The 26,216-nt window shown below is 51.6% G+C and overlaps 1 protein-coding gene across 6 annotated transcripts in view; it reads right to left on the reverse strand.

The window, feature by feature from the left end:
* The window catches only part of DACH2 (dachshund family transcription factor 2), a 731,638-nt gene that overhangs the window by 377,195 nt on the left and 328,227 nt on the right, over nucleotides 1-26,216 (reverse strand). For 4 of the 6 annotated variants that reach the window (XM_063938385.1, XM_063938384.1, XM_063938388.1 and 1 more), the window contains exons 3-4: nucleotides 2,248-2,292; nucleotides 776-907 (exon numbers count right to left, since the gene is read on the reverse strand). In XM_063938385.1, coding sequence (XP_063794455.1) covers nucleotides 776-907; nucleotides 2,248-2,292 — 177 coding nt within the window. The remainder of the gene's footprint in view (nucleotides 1-775; nucleotides 908-2,247; nucleotides 2,293-26,216) is intronic. The other 2 variants (XM_063938387.1, XM_063938386.1) reach the window with 1 other exon arrangement.

Below are 26,216 nucleotides of genomic sequence, written 5' to 3' on the forward strand. Positions count from 1 at the left end.
GAGGATGCGCCAATATATACGAAGCGCTGGGAGGACTGGCTGAATTGGGTGTATGGCAGGATACGGAGTCTGTATGTACCCCAATCAGCGAGACTTTATGGGACATGAGCCGCAGCTGGGAGCAGTCACTTTGTATAATAGATCCAAGTAGCGATGGCCCTGGAAATGGGAATTCTAGATTCCTTACAAGGATTGCAGCTTATACTACTGTACCAAACAGAGGTCACCTTGTAATTGTCACATTGTCATATTGTTACACTGTACAGATATGAGGCCAGCCTGCTGTAACACACTGAGCAGGTGGTGCTACAATAAATCATTGCTTATAGATTCCGGAGTGCTACACTTGTCCACTACAGTGGACGCAGGATCTTTATAAGATCCAATGTTCTCACAAATGAGCGAGGAGCACAATATGGCCTTTTCCATGTTCCCGTCACCCACGTATATGGGAGGCCGACAATACTGACCGGAACTGAGCTAGTGGCGATTTCAGGGCCGGCTTTCTCAGTGCCATATATACTCAGAGGCTCCGCTCAGCCGGGGAAACCATTTACAGCTGGATGGTGACAATGACAATTAGAGCTTAGCAAGACAACGCTCGTTAACTTTTTGCATATCGGTAACATCGCCAGCTCTTTGTGACTCTTTGGCCAACCGGAGGGGTTAAGTGAAACATAAGGAGGACATCAGTAAATAACTGGAAGTGACAGGGACTGAAGGGTTTTTGGACACAAAAAGAAATATTTTCGCAATTCCGCGTTTGATCCTTTACCTGCGTTAGAGTTGAGCTCCTCGTTCTCGGACTCTGTTCCGTTCTGGCTGCCGCTCCCGTGAAGACTGTTTATTGCCATCAACTTCATCTTCTGAAGCTTCATCGCTTCCGCCATAGCAGCGGCCGTGAGTCCTGCAAACACACAGACATTAAGGTTACATATCTCCCTCTAAACCCGTTAGTCGCGCCAGGCTCTTATATATGAAATTAGCTATCAGGAGATTATAACCAAACGTGGGACATAAATAACTTTTATTATTCTTTAAGTCCCTATCCAAATCTATTTTATTCGTACTCTCCTTGCACTTACACTAAGTGACACCTTGTAACACTAATGGTTTCTATTTTTCCCTTCTATTCTCCAAATGCAATAACCTGGGCCTTCATCTCCAGATGCTTAAACAACCTCTAAACCCTGCACTAAAATTCTATAATGTCCAGAAATGAACCAAGAAGGTAAAATGCACTGTTCAGTGTAACCCTGACAAACCACTGCCGGGCTGATTAGAGTTCGTATTCTTTTCTTCCATTACACACAGCTAAAGATAAACCCACATCATTAGGACTTTGGTGGTCATTCCGAGTTGATCGCTAGCTGAATTTGTTCACTGCGCAGCGATCAGGCTAAAAATCGGCAGTTCTGCGCATGCGGCGCAATGCGCACGGGCACAACGATGTAGTTTTGCACAGGGTGTAGCAAAGCTTTTCAGTCGCACTGGTGGCCGCAGAGTGATTGACATGAAGTGGGCGTTTCTGAGTGGTAACTGACCGTTTTCAGGTAGTGTGCGGAAAAAAGCAGGCGTGCCAGATAAAAACGCAGGCGTGGCAGGGGAAACGCAGCGTGGCTGGCCGAGCGCTGAGCGGGCTTGTGACGTCAAATCAGGAACTGAATGGTCTCAAGTGATTGCAAGCGCTGAGTAGGTTTTGAGCTACTCAAACTACACAAAAATATTTTGTAGCCGCTCTGCGATCCTTTCGTTCGCACTTCTGCTAAGCTAAAATACACTCCCAGTGGGCAGCGGCATAGCGTTTGCACGGCTGCTAAAAACTGCTAGCGAGCGATCAACTCGGAATGACCCCCCTTATTCATATCAATAAGATGTGGACTTGAAATCACTTAAGCTGCTGTGACATCACCGTCCATGTGAATGCATCAGCCAATCCAGAGGGTGCATGTCCGTCATGCGGTCAGTCACTCTGTCTGCTCTATCAGAGAGCGACCCCCCTAACATAACCCCCCCACCCTCCCGCAGAGGAATTAAGGGAACACGTTAGAAATACATAGTGTGGTATATACAATCACGTGAGTACGCAGCTCAGTAATACACAACCTGTATTCCTTTCACTTTGCTTTATAACTTGGCCCAGGTGATTCCAGTTGGAAAATAAGTGTGAAAAGTAGAAGTAGGTTAGTATTGCACTGGATAAAGCAGTCGGCTGGCTGGTAACTAGCATATTAGTAGACTTCTCACCATTTCTGAACTGCTGCCATCCAGACGAAAATTCTCCTTGCATGCCTGGGGGGAGAGGGAATGGGAAAACAGGCGGTAATATGTGGACGGGAAGAGAGGCGTTATCGCTACCAGAAAATACTAAGGGGGACATTTACTAAGCAGTGATAAGATCGGAGAAGTGAGCCAGTGAAGAAGCTGCCCATGGCAACCAATCAGCACTGAAGTAACATCTATCATTTGCATACTATAAGATGATACAGAGCTGCTGATTGGTTGATGGGGCAACTCCACTGGCTCACTTCTCCGCTCTTATCACTGCTTAGTAAATGTCCCCCTTAATCACAAAGAAATACATATGGCTGCTCTGGAAAAAAAATAAGAGGGCTGCCTGTCTGTAACACAACAGAGACATATAGTATTATAATATGAATGGTATTAATGATTGGGTCAGTCTTAATAGTGTGATGTCAGGCAGGTAACGTGAGCATACTGTAACGGGTATTATACAGCTGGCGCAAGATTCCATGGTGCAACTAGTGGGGGAGTATTAGGATGCACCAATCGGTATTACTGCGTGTACATATGCTGAAAACGGGCGTATAAACCCTGCACTTACGCTGCATGGATTTAAACAAGGGAAGGAGTTCGCATTTCCATAAGCTCGCAGATATGGACCGCCAATAAACGCTATTGCGTGGCACTGAAAGCCGGGCTCAATACGCCACCATTCCTCTTTAAAAATAACCTAAAGTATTATTTTAACTCAATACAGAATGGGGATACGATGTAGAATCTAATTGATAATTCTCTCCAAATTTTCCCACATTTACGCAGAACGTGTCGCTGTCAAAACTGTGAACTAAACTAACAAAAGAAGATGAAACGCCGAGGCTTGCAATTAATTAAATGAAACGCTGAGTCAGTGATCTGATACATGTTCCAATATTAACAATAAAAAATAAACACTTAATTACATTTACTGACAACACATTGCAACTAATAACAGTCTGAATTAAAATAATTAAAATGCAGCCTAAATATTGATTCAGCGCACAGACGGAGCTGGCCGCCTCTTCATAGCGCTCACAGCGGAGATGCGGACAAACTGGTTCCGCTAAGAGACAGGTAACGCAACATCTGGAGGATCAGAGTTAATAAAAGGCGCCTGAAATGTTTAATATCATTCATGATCACATTACTCTGCGGTACAAGACGGAGGAGGGGGGAAAGGATCTGCTCCTAGGAAACGTGGCGCAGAGTATGAAAAGTTATAGAACATAAAATATGACTTATTTTTATAATAAAAGGATAATATAACAACAAACTGATGAGAAATAAACATAAGAGACAGAAAAACTGCAAAGCACAGAACTGGACTGTCTGTATTACATGTGTCCTGAGAGTGACACCGGGACTGTCTGTATTACACGTGTCCTGAGAGTGAGGGGACATCGGGACTGTCTGTATTACATGTGTCCTGAGAGTGAGGGGACACCAGGACTGTCTGTATTACATGTGTCCAGAGAGTGAGGGGACACCGGGACTGTCTGTATTACATGTGTCCTGAGAGTGAGAGTATACCGGGACTGTATGTATTACACGTGTCCTGAGAGTGAGGGTATACCGGGACTGTCTGTATTACATGTGTCCTCAGAGTGAGGGGACCCCGGGACTGTCTGTATTACACGTGTCCTGAGAGTGAGGAGACACCGGGACTGTCTGTATTACACGTGTCCTGAGGGGTCTGGGACTGAGGGTCGACAGCACAAAGGTCGGCACACCTTAGGTCGACGTCAATTGGTCGACACACCTTAGGTCGACATGGACAAAAGGTCGACATGGAAAAAGGTCGACATGAGTTTTTTATGTTTTTTTGGTGTCGTTTTCTTCGTAGAGTGACCGGGAACCCCAATTCGCTCGCCATGCTTCGGGCATGGTGCCTTCGCTCCGCTACCGCTTCGCTCGGCACACTTTACCGTTCCAATCGTAGTCCACGTGGATCGTTAAGTATAAAAAAGTTCAAAAAAATAAAAAACTCGTGAAAAACTCATGTCGACCTTTTTACATGTCGACCTTGTTCCTGTCGACCTTTTGTCCATGGCGACCTTTTGTCCATGTCGACCTAAGGTGTGTCGACCAATTGGCGGCGACCTAAGGTGTGTCGACCTTTGTGCTGTCGACCTGGAGTCCGGATACCGTCCTGAGAGTGAGGAGACACCGGGACTGTCTGTATTACACGTGTCCTGAGAGTGAGGGGACACCGGGACTGTCTGTATTACACGTGTCCTGAGCGTGAGGGGACACCGGGACTGTGTATTACACGTGTCCTGAGAGTGAGGTGACACCGGGATTGTCTGTACTACACATGTCCTGAGAGTGAGGGGACACACCGGGACTGTCTGTATTACACGTGTCCTGAGAGGGAGAGGACACCGGGACTGTCTGTATTACATGTAACCTGAGAGTGAGGGGACACCGGGACTGTCTGTACTACAGGTGTCCTGAGAGTGAGGGGACACCGGGACTGTCTGTATTTCAGGTGTCCTGAGAGTGAGGGGACACCGGGACTGTCTGTATTACACGTGTCCTGAGAGTGAGGGGACACCGGGACTGTCTGTATTACACGTGTCCTGAGAGTGAGGGGACACCGGGACTGTCTGCATTACACGTGTCCTGAGAGTGAGGGGACACCGGGACTGTCTGCATTACACGTGTCCTGAGAGTGAGGGGACACCGGGACTGTCTGTATAACACGTGTCCTGAGAGGGAGAATACACCGGGACTGTCTGTATTACACGTGTCCTGAGAGTGAGGGGACACCGGGACTGTCTGTATTACACGTGTCCTGAGAGTGAGGGGACACCGGGACTGTCTGTATTACACGTGTCCTGAGAGTGAGGGGACACCGGGACTGTCTGTATTACACGTGTCCTGAGAGTGAGGGGACACCGGGACTGTCTGTATTACACGTGTCCTGAGAGTGAGGGGACACCGGGACTGTCTGTATAACACGTGTCCTGAGAGGGAGAGGACACCGGGACTGTCTGTATTACACGTGTCCTGAGAGTGAGAGGACACCGGGACTGTCTGTATTACACGTGTCTTGAGAGTGAGGGGACACCGGGACTGTCTGTATTACACGTGTCCTGAGAGTGAGGGGACACCGGGACTGTCTGTATTACACGTGTCCTGAGAGTGAGGGGACACCGGGACTGTCTGTATTACACGTGTCCTGAGAGTGAGGAGACACCGGGACTGTCTGTATTACACGTGTCCTGAGAGTGAGAGGACACCGGGACTGTCTGTATTACACGTGTCCTGAGAGGACACCAGGGCTGTCTGTATTACACGTGTCCTGAGAGTGAGGGGACACCGGGACGGTCTGTATTACACGTGTCCTGAGAGTGAGGGGACACCGGGACTGTCTGTATTACACGTGTCCTGAGAGTGAGGGGACACAGGGACTGTCTGTATTACACGTGTCCTGAGAGTGAGGGGACACCGGGACTGTCTGTATTACACGTGTCCTGAGAGTGAGGGGACACCGGGACTGTCTGTATTACACGTGCCCTGAGAGTGAGAGGACACCGGGACTGTCTGTATTACACGTGTCCTGAGAGTGAGAGGACACCGGGACTGTCTGTATAACACGTGTCCTGAGAGTGAGGGGACACCGGGACTGTCTGTATTACACGTGTTCTGAGAGTGAGGGGACACCGGGACTGTCTGTATTACACGTGTCCTGAGAGTGAGGGGATACCAGAACTGTCTGTATAACACGTGTCCTGAGAGGGAGAGGACACCGGGACTGTCTGTATTACACGTGTCCTGAGAGTGAGGGGACACCGGGACTGTCTGTATAACACGTGTCCTGAGAGGGAGAGGACACTGGGACTGTCTGTATTACATGTGTCCTGAGAGTGAGGGGACACCGGGACTGTCTGTATTACACGTGTCCTAAGAGTGAGGGGACAACGGGACTGTCTGTATTACACGTGTCCTGAGAGTGAGGGGACACCGGGACTGTCTGTATAACATGTGTCCCTGAGAGGGAGAGGACACTGGGACTGTCTGTATTACACGTGTCCTGAGAGTGAGGTGACACCGGGATTGTCTGTACTACACGTGTCCTGAGAGTGAGGGGACACACCGGGACTGTCTGTATTACACGTGTCCTGAGAGGGAGAGGACACCGGGACTGTCTGTATTACATGTAACCTGAGAGTGAGGGGACACCGGGACTGTCTGTACTACAGGTGTCCTGAGAGTGAGGGGACACCGGGACTGTCTGTACTACAGGTGTCCTGAGAGTGAGGGGACACCGGGACTGTCTGTACTACAGGTGTCCTGAGAGTGAGGGGACACCGGGACTGTCTGTATTACAGGTGTCCTGAGAGTGAGGGTACACCGGGACTGTCTGTATTACACGTGTCCTAAGAGTGAGGGGACACCGGGACTGTCTGTACTACAGGTGTCCTGAGAGTGAGGGGACACCGGGACTGTCTGTATTACACGTGTCCTGAGAGTGAGAGGACACCGGGACTGTCTGTATTACACGTGTCCTGAGAGTGAGAGGACACCGGGACTGTCTGTATTACACGTGTCCTGAGAGTGAGAGGACACCGGGACTGTCTGTATTACACGTGTCCTGAGAGTGAGGGGACACCGGGACTGTCTGTATTACACGTGTCCTGAGAGTGAGGGGACACCGGGACTGTCTGTATTACACGTGTCCTGAGAGTGAGGGGACACCAGGACTGTCTGTATTACACGTGTCCTGAGAGTGAGGGGACACCGGGACTGTCTGTATTACACGTATCCTGAGAGTGAGGGGACACCGGGACTGTCTGTATTACACGTGTCCTGAGAGTGAGGGGACACCGGGACTGTCTGTATTACACGTGTCCTGAGAGTGAGGGGACACCGGGACTGTCTGTATTACACGTGTCCTGAGAGTGAGGGGACACCGGGACTGTCTGTATTACACGTGTCCTGAGAGTGAGGGGACACCGGGACTGTCTGTATTACACGTGTCCTGAGAGTGAGGGGACACCGGGACTGTCTGTATTACACGTGTCCTGAGAGTGAGGGGACACCGGGACTGTCTGTATTACACGTGTCCTGAGAGTGAGGGGACACCGGAACTGTCTGTATAACACGTGTCCTGAGAGGGAGAGGACACCGGGACTGTCTGTATTACACGTGTCCTGAGAGTGAGGGGACACCGGGACTGTCTGTATTACACGTGTCCTGAGAGTGAGGGGACACCGGGACTGTCTGTATAACACGTGTCCTGAGAGTGAGGGGACACCGGGACTGTCTGTATTACACGTGTCCTGAGAGGGAGAGGACACCGGGACTGTCTGTATTACACGTGTCCTGAGAGTGAGGGGACACCGGGACTGTCTGTATTACACGTGTCCTGAGAGTGAGGGGACACAGGGACTGTCTGTATTACACGTGTCCTGAGAGTGAGGGAACACCGGGACTGTCTGTATTACACGTGTCCTGAGAGTGAGGGGACACCGGGACTGTCTGTATAACATGTGTCCTGAGAGGGAGAGGACACCGGGACTGTCTGTATTACTGGTGTCCTGAGAGTGAGGAGACACCGGGACTGTCTGTATTACACGTGTCCTGAGAGCGACACCGGGACTGTCTGTATTACACGTGTTACTTTACAAGCATTTTCCTACATAATAAAGGCTTGTGACGTCACCTAACATCTACTGAGTTTGACACTGCGTGCGCTGTTCCTGTATACACTACGTAACCTGGCTGCACCCCCCTTGTAACAGCCAGTTTATATACATAACGGAATGTTCATCAGAAGCAGATAAAGTCGCCATTCTCTGTACGTATATTTGTGGACATTATTACCAGATGGGGTGTTTTATGGTTTAGCGGAGATTTAATGGATCTTCTGTAGTTGACCCCTTGAAACGCATTATTTTTTTTTCTTAAATAATTTTTTTTGTGTATTTTCCCTCTTTCAGTCAGACACTAAAATAGTTGGCTCATTTTCCTATCTCGTACCCCATTTATCAAACAATTGTGTTTACTCACAGAACGATGAAAGTAACTTTACAGCACAACAGTGCGATTGTCTATGTAAAACATCTTATTTAAAAAGCATTGCCCCCTGTTTTTTTCACAGAAGACGCAAGGTTAAGATCAAAAGGGAGCTGTAATAGATGTCTGGGGAAGGTCACACTCTTCGGAAACGGAACGCTGGAGATGAAAGACTGCGCTCAGATTCCGCTTTTGATCTCTGCCAAATCCATTTGGTATTGTTTAGCTTTTTATTTTATTTAATACTTTACTTCTACGTGATATCATGACTAAAATGAATTGGCTCCAGTTATTCTCTCTCGCTTTTAATAGTTCTGTAAATGCTCTAAAACATAACATGGTTTAGCAGATCTTTGTGTGTTTGGACAGGGGCCTATTTTTCGGAGAAGTGGTCGATAAAACCCCCCGTAGTTCTCCTGATAACGTGCGTGTAATACGCTGCCTGTTTCTGTGCCGAGCACGGGAAAATCTGCTGAGCAAAGCCGCTAATATAAATATTAAACACACTGCGTTACTATGTACATTTGATTTAGCCGGCTTACAGTAAATTAGGAAGCTTCAGCTGCTTGCACAAGGAAATCGACTGTGACGGTAATCCGTACAAACGTTGTAGAAATTAGTTCAATTGTGCCGCGTTTATTATAGCTTTATTTAGCAGGTTATGCATCTGCTTTCACAGGAACGCTTCTGATCGAAGCACGAGCTGAACACCCTGCAGCCATTTTTATTAACAGCTTCTTATATATTCTGCACCAGCGCTGCGAGAAAACGACCGTCACAAAGGCGGAACTTTGCACTGCGCAGATTAGCAGTACAGATGTACGGCGACAAATAGGGGCGTTCCAGATAAACCCCCAAACAGACGCGAAATCGCACAGCGGACGATTATCGAATGACTGCGCATGCACTGCAATGTGCTGGCGTGACGCCAAACGGTAACCGGATGCTGTGAAAATTTAGATTGCAAAGCGTTCGCAAGGTTATAGGAAGAGGACGTTTGGTGGGTGGTTCTGGGAGTGTCAGGGAAAACGCAGGCCTGCCCAAGCGTTTTCAGTGCGGCGGTGTGACGCCCGCTCCGGTTCCGATCAGCCTGTTTGGATCACACTGTAGGAGTAAGTCCTGGGCTACGCACAGACTGCACAGTATGGATAAATCATTAGATGGTGAGTGAGGTGCGAACGGATTTGCAGATGTCCGCTGTCTAGTGGAATTTTTGCACGGCGTACACATGCATTTACACACATGTAAGGGGCAAGTTTTCACTCTCCCTGGGTGGCCACTATCGGATTGTAGAACTCTGCAAATTTGCAGCACAGCGATCACATCTACAGAGTAATGTCAAAGTACTTTGGTGTGTAGCGGTCAATAAATCCAATATGGTCAAAGATGGACGATCGTATGAGAATCTGATTGGTGGAGCTCATCATTTGTCAGCTCTGGGTCTGAGGGTGACAGGGGCTCATATAAATTCCCCACATTACGCATGTATGGTGAGGGGCCTATTCATCATAAGCTGCAGCGGCCCCGCGACAATTAAGTTTCCAACTAGTTTTTCTGCAAACTTGTAGTGGCGTAGGTTTACACTGGCGGACAATGTCACTGCCCTTGTGGGAACTTGTTTCCTTGCAGGATCCTGGGGGAGGCGCACTCCAGACCTCCATCCAAAAGGAAGAAGGAGCGGGGAACAGCAGGCGAACGCCATCTGAAGATGGCGTCAGTTCCTACGGCTTGGTGAATTCATGGCAGGCACATCGGGGCACTAATGGTGAATTGGCCCTTTACATAACAGATGCGGACGCTACCGCATGGATAACGGTCACCTTGATGAATAGGCCCCTATATTTCTCTCCGCCCGCTCAAAGTTCTAATGTGTCTCGGTGGTCTGTGGATGGGAAGAAATGCAGCTATTTGCGCAGAAACAGAATGACGTATGCATGGCTGGCCCCCGCTTATAAATGGCCGTATACCGGTCATACCTTGACCAGACAGTGAACGCAGCTTACTGTAAGCCGACTTGAAAATAGGGATCTATTGGTCCCTGTGTGGAAATTTTTTGTCTATTTCCTTGACCTATAACGAAACCCCAGACAGACCCTGAAGGCAGCGTATTCCATATTCAGCCTGAACACCGCTCCTCCAAATACATTGAGCAACGCTGCTTACATACAATCAGCAAATATTTATTTATTATTTATTCGCAGTTTCGTATATAGCGCAGCATATTCCGTTGCTCTTTACAATTAGAACAACAGTTATAGAACAAAACTGGGTGAAAACAGACAGAGGTAGGAAGGCCCTGCTCGCAAGCTTACAATCTATAGGGAAATAGGCATAGATACACAAGGATAGATGCTACCTGTTACATAATGGTTCCCCAGATTGCTAGGTTCTTAATGGGTTATATGATGTGATATTTGAATTCAGTTTCTATTTGTGAATGATACTGCGACGTGTGGTCCTAACTGGACAATGCGACGCAGCCGTTACATCATTTCCTATAATGGCTGCACGACGCTAGCGGTTACCTGGCTGCACTCTCACGTAAGCTGCTTTCACAACCTTTCCCGATAGTCAATAAAGCACGATTAGCACACGCTGCAACACATCACCCGTTCTGCCGTCTCCCTCCAGCCAGCGTCCCCTTTAATGGAAAGCATAATTTGTAATCATGTCCAATCTAAATAATACGGCTCTTTTGGCGTTTTAATAAATGTTATTGATAGTGGCGACAAAACAAGGCTTGAGTGGTGGATGCGACGCTTCCTTACAGCATTCATCAGCATTCATTTAAAATTGGCAACGTATGTGCAGCAATCAGGGGAAGAGGGGTGTAACCTTAGCGAGGAATGCCGTAATTCTTCCCAAAACAATACAAATGAGCTAAATGTCCGCATAACTCAGCGAGGAAAACGTTTCCAGGGTGATAAATTTATATCTCTGAGGTAAAAAAAATGCCTTAAAGGAAATCTTAATGCAGCTTCTTTTAAAATGAGGTCCTGCCCCTTTTTACAGCTAAATTATATTATATATTCCGCTCGGATCGGGTCGATGCCTCGCTTCAAAAAGAAATACGTGGGAAAGCTTTATTGATATATTGTCACCTTTCATTAAAGCCCAACTTCGTAAAGGTCTTCAATCTACGATGCGGTTGGAAACCAGATTGCTTCCCCAGGAAGACCCAATGCCGCCTTCTTGATTTTGCAAACCCTCTTATTTTTTATTTTTTCCTCTTTTTCACACTTGGATCTCCCCCTCGCGCCTATTTGCTCTGTTTGTCCTACGATTGTCTTTAATAGTGGAACTAATGTGTCGTATTACTTTATTTCTGCCTTAGATATAATTGTACAATGCATGGGTGTAACTATAGTGGTTACAAGGGGTGCCACTGCTACGGGGCCCAGAGGCTTAGGGGGCCCTGCATCCAGGTACGTATTTGAACGCCAATTTCACAGATTTGCCCACTAAGCAATTGGATCTGATCTATTGCCCAGCCTGACTTGTGTGACATTACATTGTCATACAGAGCAGTGTGCAGTGGATGTTACAATGATAAGGGGCACTGTAATGTGTCATAATCTGATCTGCTCATTGTAATGTGGAGGGCACTATAATGTTACATAATAAGAACTGGGGCACTGTAACGTGGCACAATAAGACATGGAGGCACTATAGTGTGGCACAATATGAACAGGGGGCACTGTATGTCATAATGTGAATTGGTACTGTGTTGCATAATGTGTACTGGCCCTATAATGTGACATTATGGGGGTCATGTGCGATGCCTTTGCACTTTTGCGGGGGGGAGGGGGGCGTTCCCCCACATGTCAGTGTGAATGACCGTAGCTGTGCTAAATTTTGCACGGCTATGATCAACTCGGAATGACCCCCTATGTGAATTAGGATACTACGCCGGTTCATAACATAAACTAGGGCACTACTGTGGGGAATAAAATTAATAACTGCGGCAGAGAGGTCTCTCTCAAGAAGCATTGGAACAGAGGCTCCTTCAATATATTGCTATGGGGCCCACAAAGTTCTGGTTACGCCCCTGGTACAATGTCTGTATAATGGTTTTTCTTCTCAAACACGTTGTTTTCATTTTTCCATGTATTGAACAAATGCTTCTAATAAAAAATGTTTAAATAAAATCCCAAAACCAAGAGGTACTAACCCTCTCCTCGCGGTAAAGCGCCATATTTCATACAACGCGGAGACAGATCCCATGCAGGTGAGAATTACGGCCGGCGTAACTACAGGTACAAGCAGATTAAATGGTGAGACTGCAGGAATAAAATGTAACAGTGCACAGTGATAACATTAGTGGCCTATTTGTGGATCTCCAGTGATACGCGATGGGGTAAACAGCTATCACCAGGATAGGTAAGTGACAATACTATCCCAGCAGTAAAGGTTAATTTGCCGCTTTGCCGTGCCTCTAGAGATATGTGTATGTGAGTCCCATATGGTCCAGGCAGAATTATCCATAGGTGCATGTGACGCAGGCTGTGTACAGTACAAGTAACAGCTGTAATACTAAATATATCTCTCCCACGGCTCCGAGACGAGTTCCCATGGTAAGACGGAGGATCTTCTATCAGAGCAGGCAGAGGATGACTGACCGTCTTCTGTACTTTGCTTTCTGGTAATTCCTACTGTTATTATTGTCCCTCTCAGTCAGGAAATGAATGAAACCCTTATTAATTTTCTCCCGCGCCCCTGCCGGAACCCTCCGGCTATCTGGCTTCAATCCAGCCCATATGCCAGCCACCCCTGGCACAACAACCAATACACTACCAACTCTGGCTCTCCGTTACCTCTAGATATAACTCTGTCATCCCCACAGCTTATGTTATTTATTATGGCGTTGTCATTCTGACACTGCAGAGTCTTATAATCATACTATTATAATGACGACTGACGCTCATTTTGTAAGTGCCGGAGTGTTCTGCAGGGCCGGACAGTGTGGGGGAAACACAGAATGTGGGCAGAAAGGGACACGCTTTGTAGATAAAATCATTTCCAATGTTACCACAAAGAGTGGGTACGACATTATGCACAAGAGCTTACAATCTAGTGGGAAAAGAGCAGAGCTAAGACAGAAGCTGAAATTGTGACTCAGGGTGGGTGCACCAGTCTGAGTAATAGTGCTGGGCACAAGGGCACATGTGAGGGAGTAACGTACGGATTGGAGTACCCCGGGAGCGCCCGGAGGAGGTGGTCTCGGTGGCGCTGTGACTCGCAGCACTGTGCAGCAGGGGAAGGAGCCACAGTGAGGTGAATCACGCCACCAAGCTCCCAGACCGGAGCGGGATGGTGACAAGACGGGCGGAGGAGAGGGAAGATTGGGCTGCCGCCAGCCCAGCATATATAATTAATGTAGGATTTAAGTAAATAAAATATTGAGATTTTTGGAACGATCAAATATGAAAAGAGATAATGTCAAAATAAATAAAGAACACCACAAATGTTTATGGAACAATATAGAGCGGATTATACAATCCTGCGTATTAATGGAATTTCTGCTCACAACGCACAGTGAAGACGTTATACAATCTGTGTTTTCCATAATAAACTCCTGAGGTTTATAACGCCAGTAACATTCTACAATGTAATCTCCATTATGGAAATATAAAGTTCTGGCTCATCTGCTAGATTGCTCTGTGGGCGAATTTATGGTCATCCTCATTCAATTATTAATACTGGTGTCCTTATATGCTGCTGGGGAAACTGGGGGACCAGGCCATCTGCCACCGCAGAGCTCTATACTGAGTGCAGAGCTTTATACGGAGTGCAGAGCATAGCTGGTGTCCTTCTATGCTGCTGGGGACACTGGGGGACCTGGCCATCTGCCACCGCAGAGCTCTATACTGAGTGCAGAGCTTTATACGGAGTGCAGAGCATAGCTGGTGTCCTTCTATGCTGCTAGGGACACTGGGGGACCTGGCCATCTGCCACCGCAGAGCTCTATACTGAGTGCAGAGCTTTATACGGAGTGCAGAGCATAGCTGGTGTCCTTCTATGCTGCTGGGGACACTGGGGGACCGGGCCATCTGCCACCGCAGAGCTCTATACTGAGTGCAGAGCTTTATACGGAGTGCAGAGCATAGCTGGTGTCCTTATATGCTGCTGGGGACACTGGGGGACCGGGCCATCTGCCACTGCACAGCTCTATACTGAGTGCAGAGCTTTATACGGAGTGCAGAGCATAGCTGGTGTCCTTCTATGCTGCTGGGGACACTGGGGGACCGGGCCATCTGCCACCGCAGAGCTCTATACTGAGTGCAGAGCTTTATACGGAGTGCAGAGCATAGCTGGTGTCCTTCTATGCTGCTGGGGACACTGGGGGACCAGGCCATCTGCCACTGCAGAGCTCTATACGGAGTGCAGAGCTTTATATGGAGTGCAGAGCATAGCTGGTGTCCTTATATGCTGCTGGGGACACTGGGGGACCTGGCCATCTGCCACTGCAGAGCTCTATACTGAGTGCAGAGCTTTATACGGAGTGCAGAGCATATCTGGTGTCCTTATATGCTGCTGGGGACACTGGGGGACCAGGCCATCTGCCACTGCAGAGCTCTATACTGAGTGCAGAGCTTTATACGGAGTGCAGAGCATAGCTGGTGTCCTTCTATGCTGCTGGGGACACTGGGGGACCGGGCCATCTGCCACCGCAGAGCTCTATACTGAGTGCAGAGCTTTATACGGAGTGCAGAGCATAGCTGGTGTCCTTCTATGCTGCTGGGGACACTGGGGGACCGGGCAATCTGCCACCGCAGAGCTCTATACTGAGTGCAGAGCTTTATGCGGAGTGCAGAGCATAGCTGGTGTCCTTCTATGCTGCTGGGGACACTGGGGGACCAGGCCATCTGCCACTGCAGAGCTTTATACGGAGTACAGAGCATAGCTGGTGTCCTTATATGCTGCTGAGGACACTGGGGGACCGGGCCATCTGCCACCGCAGAGCTCTATACTGAGCGCAGAGCTTTATACCGAGTGCAGAGCATAGCTGGTATCCTTCTCTGCTGCTGGGGACACTGGGGGACCAGGCCATCTGCCACCGCAGAGCTCTATACTGAGTATAGCTGCTGTCTCACTGAGCGCAGAGCTTTATATTGAGTGCAGAGCATAGCTGGTGTCCTTATATGCTGCTGGGGGACCAGGCCATCTGCCACTGCACAGCTTTATACAGAGCGCAGAGCAGTACACTGAGTGCAGAGCTTTATACTGATGATAGCTCTTGTCTTACCAAGCGCAGAACTGGACCAATTTCTCATCTGTTTGTGTAATCGCCCCCGCCCCCCCACACACACACACACACACACACAGTGGTGACTTACCACCCACCTGTTAAGTGGCTTCAACCTACCTTGGGGGATTGTGACAGACTGTTGTGGTGGAGACTTGGACCTGATGTGGACTATTTGAACATTCTGTACCCACGTGGACAGGCCCAGTGCAATATGGATGAACTGTCTTGGCAGCACGGACGGTGTAATAGTGCAGTGAGGCAGTAATGCTAACCGAGGTCATGGGTTCCATTCCCACTATGACTCTAACTGTGTGGAGTTTGTATATTCTCCCGTGCTTGCGTGGGTTTCCTCAGAGTACTCAGGTTCCCTCCCACAATCCAAAAATATACTGGTAGGGTAATTGGTTCTCAACAAAATAAACCCTAGCATGAATGTGAGTGTAAGCTCCACTGGGGCAGGGACTAATGTGAATGGCCAAATATTCTCTGTAAAGCGCTGCGGAATGTGTGTGCTATATAAATAACTGATAATAATAATAATAATAATAATAATAATACAGTGATTATAGCTCTTGTATTACCGAGTGCAGAACGCTATACTGATGGGTGTGGTTTATTGGATCGACCAGAAATAGGTTGATCCCATACGGTCATCAGGGTCAATAAGTCGACATGTAAAAGGTCGACAGGTACAGAAGGATAACCTGGTTAAGGTCGACATGGAAATGATCAACACTTTTTTTGGTTTTCTTTTAAGGGGGGTGTCATGTGCTATATTAAACCCCATGTGACCCCAGTAAGTGTTCCGCTGCGCTCCAGGCAAGGTGCCTCGCTCTGCTACTGCGGCACAGGTTACTATTCCCGGTCATGCTCCGTGTGGAAGGTAAATGATGAAAAAGTTTTTTTAAAAATCCCCCAAAAAAACTTGTGTCCACCATGTGTGTGTACCATTGTCATGTCGCGCATTTGAACCCTTCGACCTTTGCTGGAGTCTTACTGAACTTTATTCGGAACACAAAACCTGATGCAGAGATGGGAGCAGGTCACGATGCGGCCGCAGTGATGCGAGAATGCGCTGATGCCTCAGGAGGCATCCTGTATAGACACCTCATGCCGGCTTCTGTCACCTGCTGCTGCGTCCTAAGACACAGCATCGGATCACTCTGTGGGAACATCGGGCGTCTGGGCGAGTCTGAGCCTACTTAGCCTGGCCGTCGCAGCTCCGTAGCCAATGGCAGCAGATCCATACTGGAAGACGCAGACCCTGGCCTCGGCACTCCCAGATAACACGGTGGCGACACACTCCCGCTTTCAGAAACAACGTCCATTTCCGGATCGCCCACAATGGGCGCAGCCCGTCAGTCAGCGGAAGACTGGTGCATGGGTGGTCCGCAAACCATCAATGGGATGTTGCGTGTCTGCGTTATTTATGTTCCGCTTTATGAATTCATTCTGAAACACAGGTTACAGCGCAAGCTCCTCCTACATTATAATAATATCAGCGATTTATCGCAGAATGGGCGCATTTCAGGGGGATGGGTCATTAGGTCAACCGTCATTAGGTCGACTACTATTGACATGGGCACTAGGTCGACATTAGTTTTTTTTTACATTTTTTGGTGTCGTTTTCTTTGTAAAGTGATGGGGAACCTCAAGTGGTGCACCGCGTCCACTCGCCATGCTTCGGGCAAGGTGCCCCGCTGCGCTCGCCACAGGTTACTATTCCCAATCGTAGTCCACGTGGATCGTAAAGTATGAAAAAGTATAAAAAAAAAGAAGAAGAAAAAAATGTGAAAAACTTATGTCGATCTTTTTCCATGTCGACCTAATGACCGTGTCAACCTAGTGAACATGTCGACCAATAGTGGTCGACATAATGACCGTGTCCCCATTTCATAGCTGGACGTAATGTCGACGCAGTTGAGAGATTATTTGCCAAAGCCGCACACACAGCGATAGATTAACGATCACGCACAGACGATTTAATCACAAAGTGAGCGACAGTTGGTGTTGGGAGGAGGTAACGAGGGTTGGTTGGGCAAACGCACGCGACCATTTACAGACCATTTTGTTGACGCGCCAAAATCTGCCTCCGCATAAATCGCTCAAAGCTAATGAGCTCTCTGCGTGTCGGCACAGCCGTTCTTTCTGCAACGCCATACAGTCACTCAGGATGTACGTCCGGCGTTTCCGCTTTTGTATGTAAGTAGCGGATGTGGGAAGCCAGCTGCGGGCGCTCCTAGACACGGCGTCCTCTGGGTCATTCGCTCGGCTTCGCAGTTGAACAACAGATTGCATTTGCGTTCAACTTCGAATCAGGCCCAATTATTGCAAGGGTCAGAGAACACAATTGAAAATATCACGTTTACGCAGATGGATTACGGCATCTTGAGCCGACGTCACCTCTTCCCCTGCTCTCTCAAGGTGTCCGTAAAAAAGCAGACATTCAAGATTAAATTATTTATTTATATTTATTTTATTTTTTATTAAAATGACTAGCTATGATTTTTTTTTCACTCTTACCTCTCCACCACTTCTGCCGCTGTCCACTGAGCTCTGGAGCTTCTGCGACCAACACTGCGCATGCCCGAATTGTCTGCGCTTGCGCTAAGCACACTGTCGGACGTTGAGGATGACTTCTACAGCTGCGGTAAGGCAACTTTGAAAGTCATCGGGACATCGCCTGGATAAATGTTCCGGTTGATCAATTTTAATACATAACTAGCGAAGAATAAATTTCTTTTTGTCGCAACAATAAATGATACTTTGAGAGCGGACAGCCGCACTCTTCCTCTAGCACTGAGTACAGTTTGCCACCAACTTTTTCTTCAAGATCATTGGCTAGCAGGAAGCCCCCCCCATATAGGGATCACCTTAAACCAGCGCGTCTGCGTTTGGGCTGAGCACTAACCAGAACTGATCGTGTATGTACAGCCAGAAGTTACCATCGGGGTAACATGAACATCGAGGGGTGATATATAAAAAATGCTACAAGTATAACTGAATAAAAGACTTTTCAACCTTAAGCTTTCTTGGCTTGCACGTCCTCCTACAGCAACATGGCAATTAGCTGCAGACATGAGTGGATGAGTAGACCTTATTAGCATAGGCCACAGTTATACAATATATATTCTGGTTTTAGTCGTATGAAATATTCCAAGGCACAGACAAATATAGAATTGTGTGGATAAGCGGCATTGTGCTGTTATCATGTAGCATAAAGTGACATCTGTATTTAGCAAAGAATGGTCACAGAATATCCAACAAAGACCAATCGCAGGTCATTAATCTGCCAACGGAAGCTAAAGATTGCAAGCTCCGCATCTATACTACAGGGCCACAAACCAGCGTACAGTTCGTGCCACAGTGGGAGACTAGCGGCAAGTCTTTCTCACTTACCTCTGTGACACCTAATATTATAACCTCTTGTTTCTGTTCATGTATTTTATATTTGGTGAAAATGAAGCTTTTTCTTCCTCCCTGTGTAGGAAGAGAGAACTGACTGGGGGGGGGGGGTATAATGAGCAGTTGGTACCGGCTCAATGTGGAGAACTCCCTGTACTGCCAAATACAGAAAGGAAAAGTTACCGACTCGGAAAGCGTCAACGGTTCGGAAGCCCCTCCAATGCTAAAACATCCGTCAACGATTTCCCATAGAACTTATTTATGTACTCGGAGCTGATGATGTACTCTGAAGATGCAGTTGGTTAAATGAAACAAATTGACTGTACAATTGCAGAGGACAAAGCAGTATGTAAATATGAAGCGGTAACCCACTTGTATCCCTGGCTGAAACGCTGGATGGACAGGAGTACATTGCGTCCTCTCCTGCTCATTTATTCTGACATTACTGCTTAGTTTAATTTGATCCATCATGATAAGTGCATCCTCAGAAACACGGGGAATAAAATCTATTAGACTGAATGAACAAACAGTCTGAACGCGCCAGTAACCCCCCCCCCCCCCCGCCCCCCACTGCCACCAAAGAGAAAAAACCCAACCGCAGATACAACGCGCTTTACAAGACCATTAACGAGACAGAACGGCATTGCTCCGCACAGCCAACATGGAATTGTGCCGCACTACACAAGGAATCTTGGAAATTCATCAAGGCCCTGTCTATTCCGATTTCATTCTGACAATTCGGACAAGTAAAGGGCTAGTTTCAGGGACGGGTTCTCCTCCGGCCGCCGCGGTATCCTCCAATTGCATAAACCTAAAAGTGACTAATTGTGATCTTCCCATCTCTGAAAAAGGCAAAAAAATGACCCCCCCCCCCCCCCCAGCACATTAGTATTCATTACAGGGAAAGGTGAATTAGAACGATTTCATCTTCTGAGTACGGTCCGCGGGCATTACCTTCTAATAACAATATTAAAGTCGCATTACAGGTCGTTAATGCCTAGCAGTAATAATACTGTCTGCTTTAATAAAAAACAGCATTAAAATAAGCGCTGGGGCGGGCGGGGTCTGCGCAGAGGGAAGGGGGGCAGATCTGCCGAAAACAAACTATATATAGTCTGAGGGCAAATCAGCGCAATGTTACAGTGATGAAGGTTGTAGACGAGTCCTCGCTCGTCTGCGACGTTATGCGGATGCTGCTGAGAGGCCGTCCTGTGGCGTACAGCAGCCGAATGTGACGGACTGTCAGTGTCCATAGGTGCCGAAATGGGTATGGGACTCATGGCCGACACCAATAAGGTCGACAGTGGTAGGTCGACACTGGAAATAGGTCAACATGGCCATTAGGTCGACATGTTCTAGGTCGACATGAAAAAAGGTCGAAATGAGGTTTTTCATGGTTATTTTGGTGTAGTTTTCTCCGTCAAGTGACCGGAAACCCCAATTAGTGCACCACATCCCCTTGCATAGCTCGCTTCGCTCGCGATGCTGCGGACAAGGTGCCGCGCTGCGCTCGGCACAGGTTACCGTTCCCAATTGTAGTCCACGTGGATCGTAAAGTATGAAAAAGTCCCTCCCAAAAAATTGTGAAAGACTCATGTCGACTATTTTTAAGGTCGACGTAACGCCCATGTCGACCTATTTGTAGTGTCGACCTACCCCACTGTCAACCAATGGGTGTCAACCTACTTGCCATCGACCTGGAGTCCGGATACCGCTGAAATATCAATCAGATGCACTGTCGACACCTGCTCCAGCCCGCCATCCAAGAACGCCTCCTATTGGGCGGCTGAGCGTCTCTGGGGCTAATTCAGCTTGGATCGCTTATGCAAATAAACATCACAACCATTGCAATGTTCATTTCAGAGAGTGACGGGACAAAAAGGCTGGGTATACTGGGGAGAGAGTGACGGGAGGAGGGGCAAGGTATACTGGGGAGAGAGGCGGGAGGAGGGGGCTGGGTACACGGGGGAGAGAGTGACGGGAGGAGGGGCTGGGTACACGGGGGAGAGAGTGACGGGAGGAGGGGGCTGGGTACACGGGGGAGAGAGTGACGGGAGGAGGGGGCTGGGTACACTGGGGAGAGAGTGACGGGAGGAGGGGGCTGGGTACACTGGGGAGAGAGTGACGGGAGGAGGGGGCTGGGTACACGGGGGAGAGTGTGACGGGAGGAGGGGGCTGGGTACACGGGGAGAGTGTGACGGGAGGAGGGGGCTGGGTACACGGGGGAGAGTGTGACGGTAGGAGGGGGCTGGGGATACGGGGGGGAGAGAGTGACGGGAGGAGGGGGCTGGGTATACAGGGGAGAGAGTGACGGGAGAAGGGGGCTGGGTATACTGGGGAGAGAGTGACGGGAGGAGGGGCTGGGTATACTGGGGAGAGAGTGACGGGAGGAGGGGCTGGGTATACTGGGGAGAGAGTGACGGGAGGAGGGGGCTGGGTATACAGGGGAGAGAGTGACGGGAGGAGGGGCTGGGTATACTGGGGAGAGAGTGACGGGAGGAGGGGGCTGGGTATACAGGGGTGAGTGTGACGGGAGGAGGGGGCTGGGTATACTGGGGAGAGAGTGACGGGAGGAGGGGGCTGGGTATACTGGGGAGAGAGTGACGGGAGGAGGGGGCTGGGTATACTGGGGAGAGAGTGACGGGAGGAGGGGGCTGGGTACACTGGGGAGAGAGTGACGGGAGGAGGGGGCTGGGTATACTGGGGAGAGAGTGACGGGAGGAGGGGGCTGGGTACACTGGGGAGAGAGTGACGGGAGGAGGGGGCTGGGTACACTGGGGAGAGTGACGGGAGGAGGGGGCTGGGTACACGGGGGAGAGAGTGACGGGAGGAGGGGGCTGGGTACTCTGGGAAGAGAGTGACGGGAGGAGGGGGCTGGGTACACTGGGGAGAGTGTGACGGGAGGAGGGGGCTGGGCATACTGGGGAGAGAGTGATGGGAGTAGGGGGCTGGGTACACTGGGGAGAGTGGCGGGAGGAGGGGGCTGGGTATACGTGGGAGAGAGTGACTGGAGGTGGGGGCTGTGTTTACTGGGGAGAGTGGCGGGAGAAGGGTGCTGGGTACACTGGGGAGAGAGTGACGGCGGAGGGGCCTGGGTATACGGGGGAGAGAGTGGCGGAAGTAGGGGGCTGGGTACACTGGGGAGAGAGTGACGGGAGGAGGGGGCTGGGTATACGGGGGAGAGAGTGACGGGAGGAGGGGGCTGGGTATACAGGGGAGAGTGTGACGGGAGAAGGGGGCTGGGTATACAGGGGAGAGAGTGACGGGAGGAGGGGGCTGGGTACACAGGGGAGAGTGTGACGGGAGGAGGGGGCTGGGTATACAGGGGAGAGAGTGACGGGAGAAGGGGGCTGGGTATACTGGGGAGAGAGTGACGGGAGGAGGGGCTGGGTATACTGGGGAGGAGAGTGACGGGAGGAGGGGCTGGGTATACTGGGGAGAGAGTGACGGGAGGAGGGGCTGGGTATACTGGGGAGAGTGTGACGGGAGGAGGGGGCTGGGTACACTGGTGAGAGAGTGACGGGAGGAGGGGGCTGGGTACACTGGGGAGAGTGTGACGGGAGGAGGGGGCTGGGTACACTGGGGAGAGTGTGACGGGAGGAGGGGGCTGGGTACACGGGGGAGAGAGTAACGGGAGGAGGGGGGCTGGGTACACTGGGGAGAGTGTGACGGGAGGAGGGGGTTGGGTACACTGGGGAGAGTGTGACGGGAGGAGGGGGTTGGGTACACGGGGTAGAGAGTGACGGGAGGAGGGGGCTGGGTAAACGGGGTAGAGAGTGACGGGAGGAGGGGGGCTGGGTACACTGGGGAGAGAGTGACGGGAGTAGGGGGCTGGGCATACTGGGGAGAGAGTGATGGGAGTAGGGGGCTGGGTACACTGGGGAGAGAGTGACGGGAGGAGGGGGTTGGGTACAATGGGGAAAGAGTGACAGGAGGAGGGGGCTGGGTACAATGGGGAGAGAGTGACAGGAGGAGGGGGCTGGGTACACTGGAGAGAGTGACGGGAGGAGGGGGCTGGGTACACTGGGGAGAGAGTGACGGGAGGAGGGGGGCTGGGTATACAGGGGAGAGAGTGACGGGAGAAGGGGGCAGGGTATACTGGGGAGAGAGTGACGGGAGGAGGGGCTGGGTATACGGGGGAGAGTGACGGGAGGAGGGGGCTGGGTATACTGGGGGGGAGAGTGACGGGAGGAGGGGGCTGGGTATACTAGGGAGTGACGGGAGGAGGGGGCTGGGTATACGGGGGGAGGGAGTGACGGGAGGAGGGGGCTGGGTATACTGGGGAGAGTGTGACGGGAGGAGGGGCTCGGTATACGGGGGGAGAGAGTGACGGGAGTAGGGGGCTAGGTATACGGGGGAGAGAGTGACGGGAGGAGGGCCTGGGTATACGGGGGGAGAAAGTGACGGGAGGAGGGGGGCTGGGTATACTGGGGAGAGAGTGGCGGGAGGAGGGGGGCTGGGTATACAGGGGAGTGACGGGAGGAGGGGGCTGGGTATACTGGGGGGAGAGTGACGGGAGGAGGGGGCTGGGTATACTGGGGGAGATTGACGGGGGGAGAGTGACGGGAGGAGGGGGCTGGGTATACTGGGGGGGAGAGTGACGGGAGGAGGGGGTTGGGTATACGGGGGAGAGAGTGACGGGAGGAGGGGCTGGGTATACGGGGGGAGAGAGTGACGGGAGGAGGGGGCTGGGTATACAGGGGAGTGACGGGAGGAGGGGGCTGGGTATACTGGGGGGGAGAGTGACGGGAGGAGGGGGCTGGGTATACTGGGGAGAGAGTGACGGGAGGAGGGGGCTGGGTATACTGGGGAGAGAGTGACGGGAGGAGGGGGGGCTGGGTATACTGGGGAGAGAGTGACAGGAGGAGGGGGCTGGGTATACTGGGGAGAGAGTGACGGGAGGAGGGGGCTGGGTATACTGGGGAGTGACGGGAGGAGGGGGCTGGGTATACTGGGGGGAGAGTGACGGGAGGAGGGGGCTGGGTATACTGGGGAGTGACGGGAGGAGGGGGCTGGGTTATACTGGGGGGAGAGAGTGACGGGAGGAGGGGGCTGGGTATACTGGGGAGTGACAGTAGAAGGGGGCTGGGTATACGATGGAGAGAATGTCGGGAGGAGGGGGCTGGGTATACTGGGGAGAGAGTGACGAGAGGAGGGGGCTGGGTATACTGGGGGGAGAGTGACGGGGGGGAGAGTGACGGGAGGAGGGGGCTGGGTATACTGGGGAGAGAGTGACGGGAGGAGGGGGCTGGTTATACTGGGGGGAGAGTGATGGGAGGAGGGGGCTGGGTATACTGGGGAGTGACGGGAGGAGGGGGCTGGGTATACAGGGGAGAGAGTGACGGGAGGAGGAGGCTGGGTATACAGGGGAGTGACGGGAGGAGCGGGCTGGGTATACTGGGGGGAGAGTGACGGGAGGAGGGGGGCTGGGTATACTGGGGAGTGACGGGAGGAAGGGGCTGGGTATACGGGGGAGGGAGTGACGGGAGGAGGGGGCTGGATATACTGGGGAGAGAGTGACGGGAGGAGGGGCTGGGTATACGGGGGGAGAGAGTGACGGAAGGAGGGGGCTGGGTATACTGGGGAGAGAGTGACGGGAGGAGGGGCTGGGTATACGGGGGGAGAGAGTTACGGGAGGAGGGGGCTGGGTATACTGGGGAGAGAGTGGCGGGAGGAGGGGGCTGGGTATACTGGGGGGAGAGTGACGGGAGGAGGGGGCTGGGTATACTGGGGAGTGACGGGAGGAGGGGGCTGGGTATACGGGGGAGGGAGTGACGGGAGGAGGGGGCTGGGTATACTGGGGAGAGTGTGACGGGAGGAGGGGCTCGGTATACGGGGGAGAGAGTGACGGGAGGAGGGGGCTCGGTATACGGGGAGAGAGTGACGGGAGGAGGGGGCTGGGTATACAAGGGAGAGAGTGACGGGAGGAGGGGGCTGGGTATACGGGGGAGAGAGTGACGGGAGGAGGGGCTGGGTATACGGGGGAGAGAGTGACGGGAGGAGGGGGCTGGGTATACTGGGGGGGAGAGTGACGGGAGAGAGGGGGCTGGGTATACTGGGGGGGAGAGTGACGGGAGGAGGGGGCTGGGTATACTGGGGAGTGACGGGAGGAGGGGGCTGGGTATACGGGGGAGGGAGTGACGGGAGGAGGAGGCTGGGTATACAGGGGAGTGACGGGAGGAGGGGGCTGGGTATACTGGGGGGAGAGTGATGGGAGGAGGGGGCTGGGTATACTGGGGAGTGACGGGAGGAGGGGGCTGGGTATACGGGGGAGGGAGTGATGGGAGGAGGGGGCTGGGTATACTGGGGAGAGAGTGACGGGAGGAGGGGCTGGGTATACGGGGGAGAGAGTGACGGGAGGAGGGGGCTGGGTATACGGGGGAGAGAGTGACGGGAGGAGGGGGCTGGGTATACGGGGAGAGAGTGACGGGAGGAGGGGCTGGGTATACGGGGGAGAGAGAGTGACGGGAGGAGGGGGCTGGGTATACTGGGGAGAGAGTGGCGGGAGGAGGGGGCTGGGTATACTGGGGAGAGAGTGGCGGGAGGAGAGGGCTGGGTATACTGGGGGGAGTGTGACGGGAGGAGGGGGCTGGGTATACTGGGGAGTGATGGGAGGAGGGGGCTGGGTATACGTGGGAGGGAGTGACGGGAGGAGGGGGCTGGGTATACGGGGGAGGGAGTGACGGGAGGAGGGGGCTGGGTATACGGGGGAGGGAGTGACGGGAGGAGGAGGCTGGGTATACAGGGGAGTGACGGGAGGAGGGGGCTGGGTATACTGGGGGGAGAGTGACGGGAGGAGGGGGCTGGGTATACTGGGGAGTGACGGGAGGAGGGGGCTGGGTATACGTGGGAGGGAGTGACGGGAGGAGGGGGCTGGGTATACTGGGGAGAGAGTGACGGGAGGAGGGGCTGGGTATACTGGGGAGAGAGTGACGGGAGGAGGGGCTGGGTATACGGGGGAGAGAGTGACGAGAGGAGGGGGCTGGGTATACTGGGGAGAGAGTGGCGGGAGGAGGGGGCTGGGTATACTGGGGGGAGAGTGACGGGAGGAGGGGGCTGGTATACTGGGGAGTGACGGGAGGAGGGGCTTGGTATACGGGGGAGGGAGTGACGGGAGGAGGGGGCTGGGTACTACTGGGGGAGAGTGATGGGAGGAGGGGGCTGGGTATACTGGGGAGTGACGGGAGGAGGGGGCTGGGTATACGGGGGAGGGAGTGACGGGAGGAGGGGGCTGGGTATACTGGGGAGAGAGTGACGGAGG

This window comes from Pseudophryne corroboree, chromosome 8, assembly GCF_028390025.1.
Source record: "Pseudophryne corroboree isolate aPseCor3 chromosome 8, aPseCor3.hap2, whole genome shotgun sequence".
NCBI classification, from domain to species: Eukaryota; Metazoa; Chordata; class Amphibia; order Anura; family Myobatrachidae; genus Pseudophryne; species Pseudophryne corroboree.